This window comes from Taurulus bubalis (assembly GCF_910589615.1).
Source record: "Taurulus bubalis genome assembly, chromosome: 5".
NCBI lineage: Eukaryota > Metazoa > Chordata > Actinopteri > Perciformes > Cottidae > Taurulus > Taurulus bubalis.
Window position 1 is genome coordinate 6,705,781 of NC_136593.1, and position 20,743 is coordinate 6,726,523.

The following is a 20,743-nucleotide window of genomic DNA, read 5'->3' on the forward strand; positions in this document are numbered from 1 at the left end:
AAGATCAGAAACTAAACAACAAAGCCGTCACATGGCTTCCCACCCACCATAATCAGACTGTCTGCTACACAACTGTACCCTCGACAGAGCTAGTTGTTGTTATTACCTTGCTGAACTCATGGGACAGTGTTAGGTTAAATGAGCACTACAGAGGTAAAATGTATACCTCCAGGTGCATTGTGGTAGCACAGCTGGTACAAGTTGATTGCGAAATATATACATTTTCTTTTTGTAATACCGCGGAAATTAGAAGCTATGAGCTTCATAGATCTTCCAGCCAGCTAAATGAGATTGTAAGTGTTGATTTGTACTGGAATGCCCTTTCAGCAGAGAGGTGTACGTCTGCAGAGGTTTTTTTTGCTCACCGGACGCCATCTTTTTGTCGTGGGCGGCAGGGCCGTCGCCGAGCACGTTTTTCACCTGCAGGAACTCATCGGTGCGGTCGCCGCCGATGATGGTGAATCCAAACCCCTGGGAGCTTTTCTTCAGCGCCGTGTGGTACAACTCACCCTTCAGCTCGCTGGGGTCGGAGGTGAAGGCGAACGCACCTCCCTTTCCTGCAAACAAAAGAGCACACGCATGTAGATGAACATGAACGACGAAGCTTCATCAAAAACACAAGCGACGCAGGTTTAATAGATTCATATCCCTGTTGGAAGGCAGCAAAATCCATTGAACGTCGATGACACCCGTTATGTGCCGAGGATCAACATCATAATTAGTCATTTACAATTAACAGGTGTGATGTACACGCCTGAACTAGATAAAGCCATCACCAGACACCTTTCTGTGCAGCCCCACAGAGAGGAGCACAAAGAGACGGATACAATGACATACGACGCTCGCTTTAGATGCTGATTTACTTAACCGCTATGCGCTCCCAGCTAATATAAAACTATAGAGCAGAACAGTGATATAGCACCTCTGACAGGGTCCAATTTAGCGCCATGTCCTCTCTTATCCCCTTCCTGCTGCAGTCAGTGGCTCAGAAAAGAGTTTTGTCGGGGTAGACTTTTTACAACTTGAGTAAGGAACAACTTAAGGTCAGTGGCAGCATCAATATGGACCAGTGGCATACGCCGCACGCGAGATAACCGACTGTCAGGGTCACACTGAATTAAACTGAGCAGCGGCCCTATCTGGCGTTATTGTGGTATCAGCACTTTAGATCATGGACCCCCCCCTCCCTCCTCCTCCCTCCTCAGCCTGATGGGCTCTCTGGCCTCCTGGATGGCGTTATAGCTTCGACTCAAAAACACAAAAACAGCAAAAAAAAAGCCAGCTGGTGACACATGATGCACATTCCAGCGACTGTGCCGTGTATTGACAGAATTCGATGTGGCGGTCTGTCTCAGAGATGCCAGAAATATTATTATAGCAAGCCATTAGAAATGGTCCATACATTATTTTTTTTTTTAATAAGCTGTTTCTTTAACTCTAAAGTTCAATGCAATGCAGCAAAAATTATAATAAAAATACCGTAATGACAAATAGGCAGCAGTAAACAAATTATTTTTCATAAAATATTACGGTAACACTTTATATGACATCTATGTCTCCAATCTACCATTATAATCTGTTTATAGCACTGTATACTTATAGTTGTGACCACTCGTAGCTATTTCACATGCTTTATACTAATAACCATCGGACATTATAAGCATTTCATAATGACTTATATGGTAATAAAATATTACTTTGGGAAATATAATACACTTTGATCCTTGCAAAAAAAATATTTGAGAGACCTGCAACTATACAGTATTATGATATTGACCTTTTAAGTCATTATAAATAGCATTATAATGTGTTATGATTATTGTTATAAAGCATTTGGATTATTTATGAGCGCTTACAAATATAAGTATACAGTGCTATTTACAGATTATAAAGCATTATAAGTATGTTTCTAATGCATCGTAGACATGGGTGTCATGTGTGTCAACAATAACAATAAATGTATGTCACAATGTATGTATTTGTACAATATAAAGCAGTTAAAAGAACAAAAGTTGTCCTATTCTTTGTTTTTCTTTTTTGTCAACAGATCCCAACAAAGACTCCTTCAGAAGATGTAAATCTGTAAAATAATAGTTTCATCTAGTAAAGAGGATAAAACAAACAGCTGCAGATTACACATACCATTGCTCAAACAGGAGTAAATAGTGCATCTGCAGGGGACTTTTTCCGCCACAATTGTTGCATTAGTGAGTATTAATGCCATCAGGACGCTGGATGTGGGATTAACTCTAAATAATCTGTCTGTGTTCATGGCAATGAAGGAAAATGTCACCTAGAGTTTAACGGTTACTGATGTGTTTTTAACCGTTTTTGGACCTAAACAGAAGAATAACACTTGATAGGGCCAATTAATTCTTGTTTTTGTTCTTCTATTGGCATTTGTTGAGAATAATAAACTACCACTCTGTGTGCAAACATAGAGCTGCATATCGTCTTCCAATTCTACCCCTTTTCTTTTTTTTACCTCTCTCTGTCGCACATGCTGATTGGACGGTGACCAATTTCCATTTCTAATTTTCAAGATCACAGCAGCAGCTTCCTAGTTTGGCTGCAAAGCAACCGCAACCGCAGCAACCTCTCATTTCCTCCAGTTTTAAAAACGCTCTGTAACTTCCACAGGCGTGCGCGAGGAATTTAAATGCACCATCAACTGGTTCAGCGGTTCATAAACATCCAGCGCCGGCGTGCGCGGCTGTGAGCGAGTGCATCTCTGCACAGTCAGTGTGGACTCCAGATGTCCACCCTGTCACATGGATCAAGCAAGAACCATTTACATAATCACATTTAAATTGCTTCATAAACTCAACATGGGACGTTTTTTGCTTCTTCCCGAGAGCGCAGCACTGAAATAACATATAATATAATATTTGTGTGTGTGTGGAGAAACATACAGGGGTAATGGCGGGAGAACGAGACAGAAGGAGGAAGTGAGAGCGCCGTGTGCGAGTCTGTACTTGTGTGGGAGAGTCCAAGGAAGGTCTCTGTGCCAATGTTTGTGGGCAGACTTTGAAAGCCAGAGGCAGACAAAGCCATCAACAGCCGTGCTTTTTGATTTCTCGTGTGTGACTCAATTGCGTAGTAAATCCCCGGAGACATTATTCAGCATAATTGGGAAGACGTCTTTCTTACTACATCAATGGGAGAAACAACGGCTGCTGTTATTTCCGAGAATGCACCTTGAACATTATAATTTATAAGCAACCGTTGTCGCGAGGCCAAGGCTCGACGAACAGGGAAAGTAGGATACAATGCAGACAACCAATCAGAACAAAGCAACACGTGTGGGCACAACGCCTGTTGAGTTGGCTCGCTGACAAACAGCACAGTAGAGCCTCCTTTGTAGGTTGAGCTCAACACCTCATATTACGGACATTAGTATTCAATTCATAAATAATTCTCCATGAAATTCAAACGATCGGAAAAGTTTGAAAAGGGCATTTTGGAAAAAAGAAAAACAGTAAACATCTTTTGCACACAAAAAAGAATCGTTAAATAAGATTCAACCACATCAAAACCCAGCGTCTGCTCGAAAATTGCATACCCAAACTAAAAAAGGGTGTATCTCTGCAACCACTAGGGCTATTTGGATGATTTTGGTGTGATAATAAAAGGCTACACATGTGAGGTGTTGTTCAGATGTGTAAATATCAGTCTATATGTTACGGGTTAAGAGTAAATGAAGATGACACACAGTAAACATGAAAAGGTGTCAGGTCCGCCTAGAAAAAAAGCACTTACAGGATGATTATTTCTTTGAAATGATGCAGCTGTAAGGTCTAAACTTCTCCCAGATCATAGCACAATATGTGAACATTCTCTCTGCAAAGGTTGACTTTTATAAAGTGAAGCAGAACAAAGTTAGAGAGGGTTTTAGTTCAGTTGGGGCTATTTGAATGATATTTTAATTTTCTCATGTAACAAACGTCATGTATATTTTACTTATGGTGTTCAATACATCCAAATACAGCAGTTTGGGACTTTTATTTAAACAAATTCATAAAACAGCCTATGACTTTACAGTGGTGTATAACAATCGCTCAGTTTCCCAAGGGATTTTTTCTTTTTAATAAAATCAAGTGAGAATGAATCATTTATTGAATTAGAAATGTCATTTTAATTAAAAACACATACTCAGGTATATAAAAGTCACTAATTAAAAAAACTCCTGAGGAATCTATCTCGGAAAACTGTAAAAATCCGAAGTATAGCCTGAGGTGTAACCGTCGACTGCTTCATCACAGCCACCGTCTGACAGCTCACCAGGTTGTGTAATCGGTAATCAGGGGCGCCATGGCGGTTTTCCTCAGTCCCCACACACCTGAGCAGAGAAATGTCTGATTATGCCTGCCCTCTCTGATGTGCCGCTCCACCAGCTGTTACCACATGCGCCGCTAAAAGCCGGCCTCCTCCCCTGCATTCCCACTCCCTGACACCCTGCCAGCGCTGCGAGCCCGTCTATCTCGGGCGCTGTAATCTATTATACATCCATTGTAATGAAAACACACTTAATTCAGAATGTTTATCGCGGGAGAAAAATTGCTCGTCGACCTAAAGAACAGGTCGTTACCGCAGAGCTGACAAAAGAAACCTGTGTTGTACGAGCGAACCAGGGAAGAACAGCGTTTTATTTTGACAATCAATTATTGTTTGAGGCGACTTGAAGGTTTACACGTTCTGCTGACCTTGCATGAAATGACAACCCTCTCGCTGCTTTGCGTTCCCAGATAACATATTTGTCACAGCACGCTGACTGAGGTGAAAGGGTGAGCCTCAGTACAGAGCGTAAGCCAAAGTGATTAAACTAGAAGCGCATGACTGGAGAGGACTCATGTTTCGACTCGTGCTCACGTCCAGAGTGATAATACTAACGCCCAACCTCCTCCGGTTGTTCTTGAATATCATACACAATAGTGGAGGTCAGAGAACAGTAGCACAATAAGTGAGCAATGATCATCCAGAGAGCAGGAACGAAGAAAGTCATCATTTGTCATTATCCCAGCCAGGAGATTATGTGTATGTGTGTGAGTGCATTGATGTGTGTATCTGTCCATGGCTAGTCTCGCTTACTGCTGGACCAATCAGACAAATATTTATTTGTGTACATTATTTACTCTCAGCTAAAGGACCCCTGGAGGTCTCGGAGATTCAGCCTTTTTGAAAACATATTTTATTGACAGTTTTACACCGTCGTTGACTCCAACTGCAGCAGTTTTGAATCTCATTTCCGCCAGCCAATTGTTTGTATGTATGTATTTATGTTTGCATGTATGGTTTCATGTATGTATGTATGTATGTATGTCTAGATGTTGTATTAATTCAATCAAACATTACATTAGTAATTAGGTTGTTGCAGACACCCCTTAGTGGAGATATCCTCTCTACTTAGCTCACTTTTCTAGTTTCAGATGACTTCACTTTTACTGGAATTTCTTGTGGCGGTTCTTCTACCCAGACAGACAATGACGAGTGTGGAAGTCAGGAAGCTAGTGGAAGTAATTACACTCATACATGTACTTGCATGTCTTATCGAGCCGTGAGAGACATCAAAAGGTAGGGTGCAATACCACGTGCTTGTTTTCAAAGGTCACGTGTGGGAGCAGCGATGTGGCAGTCGCAATATGCTTTCCGTGTGTCCTTTACTCAACTCCTCCGCAGTTATGGTGGTATAAGTTTTTTTTCCTTTCTCCTAACTATCAAAATGCAGTTGAAGTAGGGGACAGGTTCTGCAGGGCTGCTGTTACCTTGGGAAGGTGCTGCTGCGGCTTGTTGGATCGCAGCCGTCTCCTGGCTCAGCTTCTTCTTTGCCTCCAGGACCGGGTTCTCAAACTGGGTTTTCTGGTTGATGTGGCTGCAGAAAAAAAAGAATAAGGAAAAACAGGCTCAGATTTAAGAGACTTGCAAACATAACAACACACACACTCACACACACCTCGGACGTTTTAAGCTTTGTGCTCCACATTTTTTTTGCAGTTAATTATGCATGTACCTTTCTTATAAAGGAGCTGTGATCTCCTAATACAGGGATGCTATAGTGGCATCATTATAAATACATTCATAAACACAGCACACATACAGTAAAGGCGGCCTCGCCTCCTCTTTATGTGGGGGAGCAACGATGGCTTTTAGCAATATCATATTGTAGGAAATGAAGGCCAACAACATCCTGTTCCTCTACATTCTACAACAAGGTAAACAGCCTGTTGTCCCCCTGGCATACACACCACAGTCATTGTATCATAGTGAGTGCATTTCAAGCTAAAAGACTGGCAGCTATAAGCTCCATCTTTATGCCACTGACTCTCCTTGTCCAAACAGTGAGCGCTGCTCGCTCTCTTGTCACTTATACCTAGGAGGGATCCTTCTGCAGTCTGAGCAATAAAACAACGCCAGTGTTCCCATTTTCTGTTCATCACAACAGATTGCTACCTCTCCTTCCAGCCCCCTCCCGCCTCCCTCCATCTATTCTAGTTGAAAGTCTCCCCCACTTCTCTCTACTGCTGTTACAATGGCCGCGTTTCACTGATTTCCTGCTGCGGTGGTGAAGCACAAAAACAATTAAAAACACACACATTTTGCTCACAGACAAATGTACAAATATGCAGCGACGTATATACGCATCCTGCACACACGCTTATTACACAAACACACTCGTGTTCACATACAGGTCGCTGCAATGTTACCCGCAGAGCTTCATTTTGCCACCCACTGATGCAAACAACGGGGAGATCCTGATCAGAATCTTCAACTGTTCCCGTCACCCGAGATGCAACAACACGAGCCGTGCGCTACATCCATTTGTTTATTTTTGGACGGTATTGATTTATGCCGGTCCACTGCCAATGTACACAGTGTAATATGCACTCCAGATCCTTCTGGGGCGAAATGGGGTTGTGTGTTCTGTGCATCTGCGAGGAACAAGTGGGCGAGAAGGATTTGAACTGTCTGTGATAATGACAGCTGGAGTGCTTGGAAAATACACACACTGATGAATCAATAAAACTTACTCGACGTAGTACGTGCCGTACTGCGGGTCGTCGATTTCCTCCCAGCCGTACGGTAGCTCTGCCAACAGAGAACAGTGGGCCATTGAGTGAAGCAGAGATGCAAATACAGAGCGTTGTGAGATGGCAGAATGGAAAGACAGGAGAGGGAGAGGAGGCACGATGTTTAGTCGACAATCATCTGGGCGTTGCGAGCCATTTAACACAGCGGTGAGGTGCAGCAGTCGGTGCCAGTGTGTTTGTCTTCCCTCCGACTGGGACATTTAGCGTAAGAAAGTAGCCGACAAAGATTTTTGTGAACATTTCAGTGGTTTCAACATGCAGGCCCGTTGGAATGGTTGATGTATGTCACGCCTTGATGAATATATCAGGCTGAGAGAGAGAGAGAGAGGGGTGAGAGAGGGAGAGAGAAAGAGAGAGAGAGAGAGAGAGACTCTTCACGCAAGAGAGAGCTTTGGAGTAGCTTTTCAGAAGCAACACACCAACTAGCTTTCTGTAAAAATCCATTAAAAGCCGTCTGGAAGGGACCCACTCTTTCAGCCGTGGCTACTCTCTGTCTCCGCCTGCACTTAAGCCCACATTAGCATCCTGGGGATACGACGGCACGGCTGGGATTCCTCAAAGTAGACCCCGGCTCGAGGTCAATTAGGTCATGTGACCGTGAAGCTGAGGGCTACTCTTAGGTGGCACGTCGATTCAAAAGAGGAAGTTTTTTTTTTACTGAATGTGTGACGTGATGGATCATGTAATGGCGGGAGCAGACAATAGAGGGCCTGCCCCCCACCCCCCCGTGTAAATACACGTGCAGCCGTTAATGGAATGACTGCATGCTTGAGTACGCCAGCTGAGAAGCAGCCTACATACCTCCATCCTCGCACTTCTCAGGGGGCTTCGCCTTCTTCGCCAAGCGGGGGTCCAGCCACGTGGTCGTCTTGGTATTGTGACTGCGGAGCACAAACAGCAGCCAGTAAAATATCAAGCATAAAGGCCGCTGCTGAGGCCAATAACAGGATGTGCCACGACAGGCGGGTTCTCCTGTGTGACATGCGTCGGTGCACGAGAGTCACTGGAGACACACATGCGATCCATTTATTTTACGTTCAGCTGTCAGATTAACGTGCATATGGTGAGGCGGCGTTTTCAGAGGGGAGAGAGAGAAAAAACAACCTCTGAATGAGAAACCCGACAAACTTGTTTACCCTCAAATGTGTTGAACAACTGGGGTGTGTAATCAGGAAGAAGAGCACAATGGTCTTCTGATATCTTTAGAGACAAATGGCTTTGAGCCAAATATGAATAAAACACACCGGCTTGCATGGACACACATGCAGGCATGTACACCGAGTGCACCAACACATGTATGACATCAACCTCTGAGAAAGGCTAGTTGATCAGAATGTTTGGTCTTTATGTTAGATAAAAAAAAATATGACAGTCAATGGCAATAACTGTGTTTATTGTGGTGCACCAATCAGCAAGTCAAATCCCTTTTAAATGCACATATATTTGGCATTCAATCTATTCTCACCTTCTTTAGCAGCAGATCATTTTGACCACTTACTTGAGTTGCTGCATACATATACAGAATATACACACTGTATATTGGCACAAATGATGAGTTTACGCAGTGATCGAGGCCTTTTGTGTGAATAAGTAACGCTTATTGAAATCCACTGTGTTGTGTTTTTGAAACAATAAAAAAAAAAATCCGTCCAAATCATGTGTATTACACTTTTTTTTTAATTATCAAAGTTTTCCATAACTTGCTATCTTTAGAATGAAGGAAACAAATACGACAGGTAAAATACGGAACTTGTCAGCCATGCTATTTGAACTTGGAACATTTTATGTTTTACAGTATTACTATTTCACTGCCCAAAATATTGCCATGATACAGATTAGACTCAGAGTCTAGGGGTGATGGGATGTGTAGTGTTTGTCTCCGTTCAGTCAGGAATCGGGAGCCTCTTTGTGCGTTCACATGGACAATAAGTGTAACTTTCTTTCCCTGAACGTGTTGCTGTTGAGCTTAAATCACTCAGCGACGAGTAAACGGTGTCGCATGCAGATCACAAACCCATCATCACACACCCAGCATCAAACCTAACTGCACTGATTTGTACTAACAGAAACGTTCATCTGTGCTTCATTATGCATAAAGCAGCAAGCAGTAAATAAAATGCTGTTTTACATCAGCTATACAAACAACACATCCATTTTTAACGTCACATCGTACAACATACGCCGCTGCCGTTGCAAGATGGTATGATTTACTTAAGTAGCAACACCCAAGTCGTCAGTTGACCCACATTTCATACGTCATCAGCCGGCACACAGACTGTGTTACACCTGATCTAGCTAATAACATGTACAGTACTGTATATACCTGAAGCCTCCTCTTACTGTTACGGCTTCTGCTATTGTAGATTCTCAAACTAATGTCCTTAGCTTTACTCCAACTGGATTATGTAGCAGTTGTTTAGGATCTTCAGCTGCAGATTAACACACAGTTGTATTTATGTTCATGGTAATGAAGGAACTGTTAAAAAAAGGTGTTGGCAACAGCCTTGTAGACAATTCTTGTTCGAATCAATTAGTCATTGAGGTCTTTTAAAGGATTTTCAACTTTATCTTTATCTAGCTGAGAAGGATGTAGTTGAGCAGCAACCTCCAGTGCTGAGAGATGAAGCCATAGCGGAAGTGCCCCAAACTGCAGTTCCCCAAATGGCCACTTGTGTCTGGCTCCAAAAATGAGTCAATCTACATGTTAAAATGCAGAAATAAACATGTTTACAGCCTGGCCTCCTGGGGGGGAGGGGGACTTTATTTTAATTAGGCCTGAGCACATGGCCGCTCTGAGTGCCAGGTGGGTGCCAGGTCGCTAGCTGCTAGCTGTCTCCGCTGCCACGTCACTTGGGCCCGCCTCAAATTCACTGACAATCCATTTGCCCACTTCTAGAGTCAGGAGAGTCACAGAGGCTACACTCTCCCTGCATCCAGTGACGTCCCAGTCAATGATGAACTACAGAACTACTTCAGCTTTGGTGGCTGTGCGGCGCAATGCAATACAGAAACGTCCTTGTTCTCTTCGCTTGTATTGCTAATTTGTTACATTTCCACCAGCAAAAATGGGTGATGGGTGAATTGGGGTGATTTTTAACAGTGTAAGAGGAGAACAAAGAATAGTTGAATTGTTGTCGTAGTTTATAATAATGCAAGATACGGAAACACGGGGAATCCTCACATTGTAATAGGATGGAACCTACAAACATCTGGCTTCTTTATTCGATAAATCACATTAAATGAATTCAATGCTCACGGAAAATAGTGATACTCATTAATTGCTCAGTTGACCAACAGCTTCAGCACTAAATGCTCTCATGCCACTTACTCTATGAAGTAGACCATGCCGGTCTCAGTGTAAGCCATCTCCCAGTTAAGGGGCAGGGGCTCCAGGCTGTCATCGCGGGGCAGAGAGCTCCATGTGCGGAAGTCCATGGAGCTGCTGGACTGGTTGTAGCTTGGCACCGCTTTCCTCCAGTCTGCCCCCTCTTTGAGCTCTGTATCCAGAGAGAGAGAGAAAGAGAGGGTGTGGATGGAAAAACAGGGAGAAACCCGAGCAGACAGAGCGGATGGTTAGTCCGCAGGAACACCTCTGCCCTCCTGGCTTCATCCGTGCTGCAGGGGAGTGGAGGAAGAGCTGTGTCGCTCATAGGATTTGCATGGGATGGTGTGTGCGTGTGTTCGCCAAAGGGCTGTTTGGCATTTGCATGTGCACACAGTGTTAATGCTTATGCATATGTACATGCACACTCCCTGAGGGTTGCAACGATAGAGGAAGGGATTCACATTAGAAAGGGCCATTTGAGCCCGAGGGGATTTCTGAATGATAATACTGTACCGCTGCTCTTCACTTGTACACTATTGCTTTTTTACGTACACCCATTAATGAGAAACTGGTCTTGAACGAACATGAAACACACAACAAAGGCCCTCCTAATTCACTTAGCATTTCACACCTTCCCTTAGAAGACGGGTATAAAGGGATGAAACGCAAGTTCTTTTCATCCCTATCTTTCACGCGGCGCTAACCTCCTCACAACAGAAGATGATGCTGAAAGAGGCAACGCACGCCACATTTCTTGGGTGATCATTCCACCTGTATTTTAGATTGAATGTATAATTGCAAAACACAAAGTCCCATTTGCAGCATCCAAATCGCTTTTTGTCTTTTGACTCTCTTCTAAAAAAACAAAAACACACTTTATATTTCATTTAAAAAGGCACACACGCGCAGATTGAATGCACATGTGTTTGAAGAGCCATGTAAACACTTGGAGAATCCAAGTGAGCCTGAAGGAGCGCTGAGGTCACCCGGTTCACAGAGGGCCCACTCAGCGATACACGTAAAGAGGGACTGCGGGTGAGAGGGGAGTTTATGATAAGGACAGTCTGAGCGAAGACGGGGGAAAGCTGCAGTCAGGAGTTTAGAGACTTAGAGCTCACATTTTCCATTAGCCTCTTTTTTCATTCGACCATAACTCTGCCCATCTATGGCTGGTCTGAGACTACAACTCTACGGGCAGTCATTTGCGACTGGTTTCTTTCCATAAAAAGAACTCCTGGATGTTTGGGCATCATTCTCTGTTTGATTTCAATATGACAGAGCGGTTGGGTAAACAGACTTTGGATTTCTGTGAATCCTTTGTACAGCTGAGCAAGCAGCGTTTGAGCCTTGACTGTCAAAACAATGTTCCGTTCTGGAAAGAAAAACACCATTTTCAGCTTGGTTTTGCCCACCGTGTTAACGCCAATTCTCTCCCTGTAAAAAAAAAAAAAAAAACAGGTATGGTGCACAGTATGCAACCTGCTTCTGAGGCGGGCGCTTTTCCTGGGTTCTAGCTTCCTCGATGTGACCTTTGTTGCGACGTAGTAGGAAGGAAACAGCGACGGCATCGCCAGGTCTGGCAGGTTAAATATTTCATGTTGGTTCTCAAACAGAGTTTGGACCGGGAGTTTGATCTGGGCGAGCGAAAACACGACAGAAACAAATGACAAGTGGATGCGACGAGAGCTTAAGAGAGATGATCAAGCTGCTCAGCGGGAGAATCTTTTAATGCCGTTTTATGTAACAGATTGAGAGGTGCGCAGTGCTGGAATTTTCCTCACAACACCCACTGGGCCCATCAAACGGTAAACAATCTGCAACCAGGCAAAGCCTTCATGTCTTACAGCGGACAGTGACAGTGACCTAACGTGGCAATCCCACAACCAAAGGACAAACAGCGTACGGCAGACTCTCCGTTACTTAACATGACATTCTGTGCTGTGACATTTACTGACCGGGGAGTCCGTTGACCAGCGGTGGCCTCTCATCGTCGTCTTCCTCCTCGGGGACCGCGCTGTCCTTCCTGTCCATGTTACTGACTGAGGTGGTGCGTTTCCTGGGGATCTCGCCACCGTAGTCTTCATCAAACAGCACCTGGTCCACCAGGTCCGGCTGCACCAGGTTGGGCTCCGCCGGCGGCTTCGGGGTCCCGTAGTAGTTACCTTTCAGAGTAAAAGATGAGAGAGGCTTAACTTATAAACATGCACAAACAGTGGATGGAAGAAGAATGTGCAGTAGTGTGAAATAAACTGTATTTATGTTGCGCGAGGGAAGCAGAGAGATCATCCACCTTGTCAACGTCACTCCAGTTCCTCTCATTTCAATCAGGTTCAAAATATTAATTCCCTTAATGTCACACAAGGTGGACTTTTTCCACGTTCCAGAGGTTCTTCTTCCTCCGCCAAAATTTCCACATCTCTCAAACCCCTGCTTTGTTTTCCCTCAATAACCGCACCACAGGGCTGTCATGACTCATGTAACATTAAAATCACTTCACTAGGAGTTTGCCAGCAACTAATTACACTGATCATTGAATACAGCAATTATCTAAATCTCAGCTTGCTCTTTTTTTTTCCCCTAATGAAGAAAAACCTTGTGTTACGGATTATAAATATTCAGCGCACTCCGTAAAGAGAGGGGTTGGAGTGCAAAACTTTGTTAAATTATTTGCTCATTTAGCTCATGGGGTGATCCATCTACGTATGGCTGGTGAGCAGTATGTGGAACTCAATTTAGGCGTGGTGTATGTAATTATTCAACCTCCATTAGGATTATAAATAATGTGCATACTGATTTACATCCCTGCCATTTATTACAATTATTTGTTTTGCTAAATGCTGCTCTGGCAGATGTCTCCACGCAATGATATCAAATACTTTTTTTTTTTTGCCAATCCATTTGTTGGGTCAAATATTCACGCGGCTCTTACAATACGTGATCATATAGGATCGAGCCCACTCGGGGAAATCACGATGTCTGATTAGATTAATTAAAGAACAAGGAGAGATGCTGCTGGCGAAATAGGGATTTTCAGAAATGTAATTAGCCTGCATGTTATTTTCTGTTGGACTATGGTATTATGAACCTTTGATGTACTTAAGCGTGAACACGCAGATGCTGTACTGTAAGAGCAACATTTAACCATCGCTAGATCTTTTTATAGCTCGGTACAAAAGAGGCGAAGCTGACAAACGCCGTGCATGCTGGGAAGAACAGAGGGGCTCTGAGGAACACATCACAGCCGATCCAGCAGCTCCACGGCACGATACCGCGCCGCCACAACAGCTCCTCTGAAGAGTGCGCCCATCTCGAGTGCGGCCTCAGCCCCTCGGGCGTGCCTACTACAATGAACAGCAAACTGGGTTAATGCAAGCTACGCTCATCTTCCTCAAAGCAGCGGGAAGGTTGAGGAGGGGAAGGAGGCCCGATGAAAGCCGGGCCTCCGCCCCTCCACACCCACCCCCTTGTCGCTCGACTTGCTGTGTTTATTAAGCGACACTCATCCGCATTTGTCAAAGATGGCTTCATTAACAGGGGTGGCACCACGATAGCAAAGAGAGATTGGGTCTGCTGGCTAATCCGCCGCCTGTCTCCCGCCGCACGCTGACATTCATCAGCCAGACGCTCCCGTCTGTGATTAATTACTTACAAACATGTCTCGTGGCCCCCCTGATAAATGCGTGTCGCAGATACGGAGGTGTGTGAAAGCGACGCCTCGGCGAAGATTTGTGTGCGCCGTTTGCCGTTATAAATGGAGGGGAGGCCTCGTAAGCTGATGAGCAGGGGAGCTCGTCCGACGTTACCCGTGATCCTCGTGTCGCGCGGGTTGATGAGCCAGGAGGAGCGGGGGGGGAAGGGGAGTCGCCGCTTTCTTAACATGCGTGCAAGCAATTTCACGGCGGCGGAATCAGCTGCCAGTAATGAAAAGACTCCCTGTCGTCAAGGGCACTGTGCATGAGCTGCTCAAGGTCACCGGCACGCTTTCATCTCGCACACAAACCATCCACCCAGCACGTTGCCACCAATACACGAGTACTGTACTCTCACTCTCAGTCAATTTAATCTCCAGGTCTGTTTCCCTTCCTCGTTAAAATCAGACTCATTATCACAACGGGGATCCCAAAACAACAGATTTTGACGTGGATCTCGATTTGCCAGAGTTCTGCATTCCCTGGTAGCAGATTAGAGATGCCGTTTACCAAAAGGAAGAAATAAAAGTGCATACTTTTATTTTCCTGGCAGCGGTCTCTCCACTCTTGCACTCCACTGCACTTAGCTATTCAGCTCTTGTCCGGCTGCTCTGCGCGGAGTGAGTGACCCAACCTGAACCTCGGCGGCGCCGAGACTGAGGAGGGACCGAGAGCCCAGAAAGATGTGCTCTCAGCGCCTGGCGCAGATGGCTGATGTGTCTGCTTGGCAGGCGACCTGGGACCCTCCGGAGCAACATGGCGCGGGCAGCATGTACACGACCAATCATAGAGCAGCCTGGACCCACAGAAAACACGGCTAACCCGGGCTAGCATGCGTGCGGACTGTGTCCTAAACCTCTGATCAGCTTTTCCTGAGAGATCAACGTGGTCATGGACGGCTTGATGATTGATAACAATGATGTGTGCAATGCGTTAAATGACTCCTATGAAATGTTATCTAGGTAGAGGAGAAAAAATACTTTACACATGAACCATTAGCATAACAAGCATTCAGGCAAATCATCTGGGACTATTAGTGAGCCCATTATGATTAGCTAAGAATCCCATTAGCGCAGTACCTTGAGTGAAACTCGCTTACTGTTCGCTTTTAAACTGACGCTAATTCGGGAGCTCTTCACAGAAGAAATGCAACCCATGTGACCTATTACGAGGGAACGTCTGTCCTTGTTTGTTTCCCTCTTTTCAAAGAAAAGAGCAAGGCACAACCAAATGGAGTAAATCTCTTTCCTCGATCCAATTACTTGCAGCTCCTCCTTGAGTCCACTGTGCTGGCGAGAGATCAACGCTCTCTGCCACGGCACAGTCGCTCGGTGCTGACTGGGTTTTGTAGGGAGAGAGGAGGATTTGGGGGGAGCGTAGTCACAAATAGCCGAGTGTTCGGTCCTCTCTCGGGGATCGCACACTCAAACCGTCAAACTTTTGAGAAGCTAATCCACACATCTGCACGCAGCCAGTCCTGCTTCCTTTTGCAAAAGGCGGGGTTTCCACCAGGGAGCCCGCCTCTATATCAACCCTGTCTCCGTCTTTATTATGTACTCTTCCTCCCTTTGCTGTCCATCTCTGCCCACGGTCAACCTCTTTATGGAGGTGTAAATCCCACCTGGATTCAGCTCACAGATGAAGGACAGCTCGTGGGCGATTTGGCAGCTCCGCAAAGCTGATCTTCGAGTTCTTTGATTTGTTCTCTGTGCATGCTCATACAGAGTGTGTGTGTGTGTGTGTGAGTGAGTGTGTTTTTCTGGATCTGTGCTACAAGGACCAGGGGTGGGGGACTGGCACCTTATCACAGGGATCAGAGACCGTTGGAAGAACCTGCCTCAACGCGTTAGGATGCGCTCCTCGCGCTCCCCATAACACATGCGCACAAACTTCCACAAACACACTCGTGCACACCCGGAGAGGAAGCTACTCTCAGACTTAAGGCGCTTTCTCACTGGATGAGGATTTGACTTTATCTTTTAATTCTCCATCCATATAGGAAGCACGAGACGCGGCTGAATGGGAAAGAGGGAAGGTCTATTGAGGCGACAAGAGGTTGCCCATCAAGCATTTAGAAAAACCCCCTCCTATTTCACAGCAGCCTGGATTTGCAGTAAGAAAAGAACGAGCTTAAAAGGGAGAGGAAGATTATCATGTTATTGCTATAATCATAGCGCAATGTGCGAGAAATCCTCCGCACCAATCCCCTCGTGACACAAATACACTGCGACCGTCTGACTTTCCAAGACCTTTAAATACAGGGCAAGTGCTTATGCTTCATTGTAGTGTAAGGTGTTAGAAATGGTAAATACGAGCCATTCAGACGGTTCCCCAAGCGGAAATATCCCTCCTTGTGTAAACTTCCTACTGGGAACAACATGACTGGGCTTGTCTACTTGCTGTAGAGTATCAGCCGGCACTGACATGTTTACTGCTGCCAGACGCAGATCAAATGAACACGTGTGAAAGGTGCTTTAGGAGGGAAGACGTTTTTATTTTATGCTTTAGAACGTTTTGGATTTTGATTGTGGTGAGCCAACGCTTACTGGTCGTGTCTGTGAGAGGAGGAGAGGTGGTAAAATGAGGAGACAGGTTTATTTGACTAGTTTATATGAGGTCGCACCAGGTTGAGAATATGTATTGAGTCCACAAATTTCCGAGGTTAGAGCTTGAAACGTCTGACGTCGATTTGATCAAATAAGAAATGGAAGAAGAAAGCTAAAGTGCTTTTTTTTCTCCTCCATGTTGGTGACACCCGAAATGATCTCAAGAGACTTGGCAGCACTTTTACATTTGCTGTGGAGCCTTTCACAGTCTGTAAACGATGAGGACGCACATAAGTTACACCATGCGGGACATTATCAGCATTCAAGTCACGAGATGCTTACAACTATATTCTGTATATATATCTGTGGTCGTGCACAGAATGTAGAATACCATCACATGGACTCAGAGAAATTAGCACAAGAAACACAAGCGATTTTGATCAGTCCAGTGGTAGTCAACACCTTTAACAGCTTAAATCCTCGTAGACACAGCTGGTGTTTTCCGGCTTAAAAAATGTCCGCGTTAACTGGTGACTCTCAACCAAATGCATTCTGGGTGCTTGTAGTGACGGCAGCTGTTGCAAACACCGACAGGACATGTAGGTCTCCTCGTGAAAGTCAATTTTAAATACATACTAATAACTACACCCAACATTTATTACGAGCAACCACAGGCGCATTTTGGAATATCGATTCTGACAAACGAACATGCAACAACCCGACATTTTGATCCTGTTAACAGGTTTCATTCGACATTTAAAGCTCGCTGATTTGTTGGGATGGCTGGGCCGTTGCCAATATTGCGTGTGCATATTTTTCGGATGTCGTCGGCTGTAAAAGGGTCTACACACACACACACACACACACACACACACACACACACACACACTGGCCTACAATGGTGGCTCAGGCTCTAAATCACTTTTTAGCAACCTAATTGTTTGAATGCCTGCAATAAAATGAGTAACCTGCACACCACAACTGTCATCCTCGGCTGGTTAGGGTTGTAAAAAAACTGGCTGGCAATAAGGTTCTTGGATAAATGGCAGGTATAGTTCAATCACTGCTGTCAAAAGAAGTTACACCCCCGTCCTGATTTCTCCTATATCCATTTATATTTAAATATCAAATCTGCATACTTCAGCGGCCAGCTCTGTGGAGGAGCAGCACAGTGGAGTCCATCTGAAGGCAGTAGAGTATCGCTGCTAATTTGACTGTCACTTCCAACAAGCCTTTAATCATGTCTCACTGATCAATACATTTCGTCCCGCTTGTCGCATTTCTCGAGGCAGGCTGTAACTCACAGTGACTGTGGATATCAAGCTTACAGCCGCTCCATTATGGAGAGCTGTCAGAGTGAATGGTGCACATGAATGCACGTGGCCACACGAGTGCAGGTTTCTTGTATTCTTAAAAGGTGGAGGCGATACCCACCATCGTAGGTCCCGCTCTCCAGGAGAAGCCCACTCTCCTCCAGGATCCGGAAGTCTCCAACGTTGATGAAGTTGTAGTCCACTCCTGGAACCTCCGTATCTCGGGGAACCCGTGTGGTACCTGGGTAGACAGAAAGAAAGAAAGAAAAGACAAATAAACAAGGTGTTTTAGGGCAGAGACAAGAGCTTTGAGACCATGACGTTTATATCACGCCATGCTTTGTGAAAGGACTTTGGTTGTATTCTGTTTTTGAGAAAACTCTGATCTAGCTCTTTACTCAAATCAAACCATCCTTAACTGACCTTTCTCGTTCACGATTCATAAGGTACAGAGGATCGAGCTTTAGAACCGTGTTTGTTTGCGATCTGTACAAGGCGGATGTCTCATTTTGGAATGAAAACCCCTCAAAAAGACCTCGGTGCCATCCTGTGATAGATGGATAATTGATGAGGGCCTGCGGCGGTATTCATTTAATCCTTTATGAGTAACTGCAGCGACAAGTCATTATTGGGAGGCTCTTGATGCGTCTACTGGCTACGGCTGAAATGACGAAAGCAGCCGAGTAAACTGTGGAGGTGAAAGAAAGCGATGGCGGCAATCGGTTGCGTAACCTCCAGGATTTGTTTAGGTTCCCCGTCACGGAGGGCAGCGTCAATGTAAATGACACATTCTGTGCATATCTTGGCTCCTGTGGTGAAGCGACAGTCTATTTCAACACTGATGGGAGATTTTTATTTATTTATTTTTTTCCTCTCCCAGTTTGAATATCCACACGACACAAATGGACACCAAATGATTACATTAGCATGAGGATTATGTAAACCATATTCCATGAATAAGTAAGTAGGACTGTGCTATTATTGCACTCAAGGCTAATTAAGTGGCGTGCCACCAAACTCGTGAAGTCCATAGAAATAACCTCGGGAGCCCGGACAGCAGTTATTTATTACATGGAAGGCTGAACAAAAGCGCACAGCGTGAACCTCATCACAGCTACATTCCATAACAATGTGTGTCACCTAAAATTTACTGCCGCCCATGGTTACGGGGCAGATTCGCTCGCCTGCTCGGGCCCCGGCGAGTCCTCTTCGGGGTCGTGGCGAGGACAGCGGGTGCGAGGGCGTGACGGAGGCTGAGAAACACCAGCGCGGGCCAACCGGTCGATTTCAGAAAAAACAGGCGCTTTCAAATGTTCAACTCAACCTGACTTTCAGTGTCGGAGGAGATCAGAGCGCACGGAGGAGCCCTGCAGCAGCAGCAGCAGCTCGGTCAAACAGAGAGATGCAAACTGGGAGAACATCTTTCTATAGACGAGTCAGAAGAAGATGGATCAGGATCAGGAGGTTTTTTTACCCTCCCTGTACCTGCAAACAGCAGCTGTGATTTGTATTGACCATGCATGACATGTTTACCAATCCGTTCGATGACATTTGTTGCATTAAAATTAAATGGCATATTCTAGTACAGTGGTTCCCCCTGTGAAATATCTTTTTCAGCCGAGTACCAGTGCAAAGCACTTTTGGTTGAGGAAAAGATGGAATACACAGCGCTGTGCCATCAGTGTCTGATTCTATATAGAATATGTACAATTCAGTTTATGAACTTACACTTATATGTGATTGAAAATGTATTAAATAACCATTTTCAATGGATGCTCATTTTAAATATATATTTAAAAAAAAAGTCTCACACACTGGAGTGCCTTCACGTGTCCCCATTTGAGAACCACTGTTCTAGTACAACCCCAAAGGGATCTCAGTGAAATATGTTGCCGCTGTACAGATAGCGGTGGCCGAACGGTCCTATTAAGTCATTCTGTGTCGCCGTCCCCTTGTGTTTTTCCCGCTTTCATATTTTCTGGCTAATTGGACGGTGACAGCTTCTCTGCCCACGAGCAGCAGAGTAAAAGCAGTGAGAAAAAAAAAAGGATTCATCAGAGAAGCTTCCTTCCGCAGAGCGCCTTGATTCCAGCAGTTGACATTGCGTCGTGTGCCTCTGCTGCTTCTCATTACCAACTTGTTTGCCTGCCCGCACTGGCTTTGGTCACTCCAAAATGTCCCCTGTAGCCCAATTACTTGAGCCACAGTTATGTACCTGCCAAGCATCTCCCCCCGAACCATCATCCTGAATGTCACACTGATGTATACCGTACGCCTCCTATTGGGGGATCAGTCGCTGACAATATAATGAGGGCTTGCTGAGCTTTGAGGGTTCATCCAATACAGGCGTCGACACTTTGAATGTACCTTCAAATAAACAGTTGGAGACTGGACCTTCGAAACAAAATGCTCAGTGTTTGTTGAAAAAAGGGAGCAGTTGATGCCCTGCTGTTAATTAAACCAGACCAGAGGTGAGGTGTTAGAGAGGCTCTACTTTAGTATTGGTTACTGCAACAGATAATACATTGATATGGTGCAGAGGTTACAGCATTTGAAATATGTTTAAAGTAATACTCTCTGCGCTGTACATATCTTTCATCCCAGTTATTTATATTTTATTCTTATTTTTATGTTTGTATATATCTTTCATCCCTGTTGTTTTATATTGTATTTTGTGTCTGTAAACTGCTACTCAACAACAAATTTCCCCTTGGGGATTAATAAAGTATATATATTCATTCATATTTCACCATTTGGGGATGTAATCTCAGCGGATCCATTCCAC

General features: G+C 44.8%; 1 protein-coding gene across 1 annotated transcript in view; it reads right to left on the bottom strand.

The window, feature by feature from the left end:
* magi3b (membrane associated guanylate kinase, WW and PDZ domain containing 3b) overlaps window positions 1–20,743 on the bottom strand; it is a gene marked incomplete at its 3' end in the record, with an annotated part of 119,368 nt that overhangs the window by 14,337 nt on the left and 84,288 nt on the right. Inside the window, exons 3-9 of the mRNA XM_079217630.1 lie at window positions 18,080–18,199; window positions 12,366–12,572; window positions 10,414–10,582; window positions 7,887–7,966; window positions 7,026–7,083; window positions 5,763–5,869; window positions 366–557 (exon numbers count right to left, since the gene is read on the bottom strand). Coding sequence (XP_079073756.1) covers window positions 366–557; window positions 5,763–5,869; window positions 7,026–7,083; window positions 7,887–7,966; window positions 10,414–10,582; window positions 12,366–12,572; window positions 18,080–18,199 — 933 coding nt within the window. The remainder of the gene's footprint in view (window positions 1–365; window positions 558–5,762; window positions 5,870–7,025; window positions 7,084–7,886; window positions 7,967–10,413; window positions 10,583–12,365; window positions 12,573–18,079; window positions 18,200–20,743) is intronic.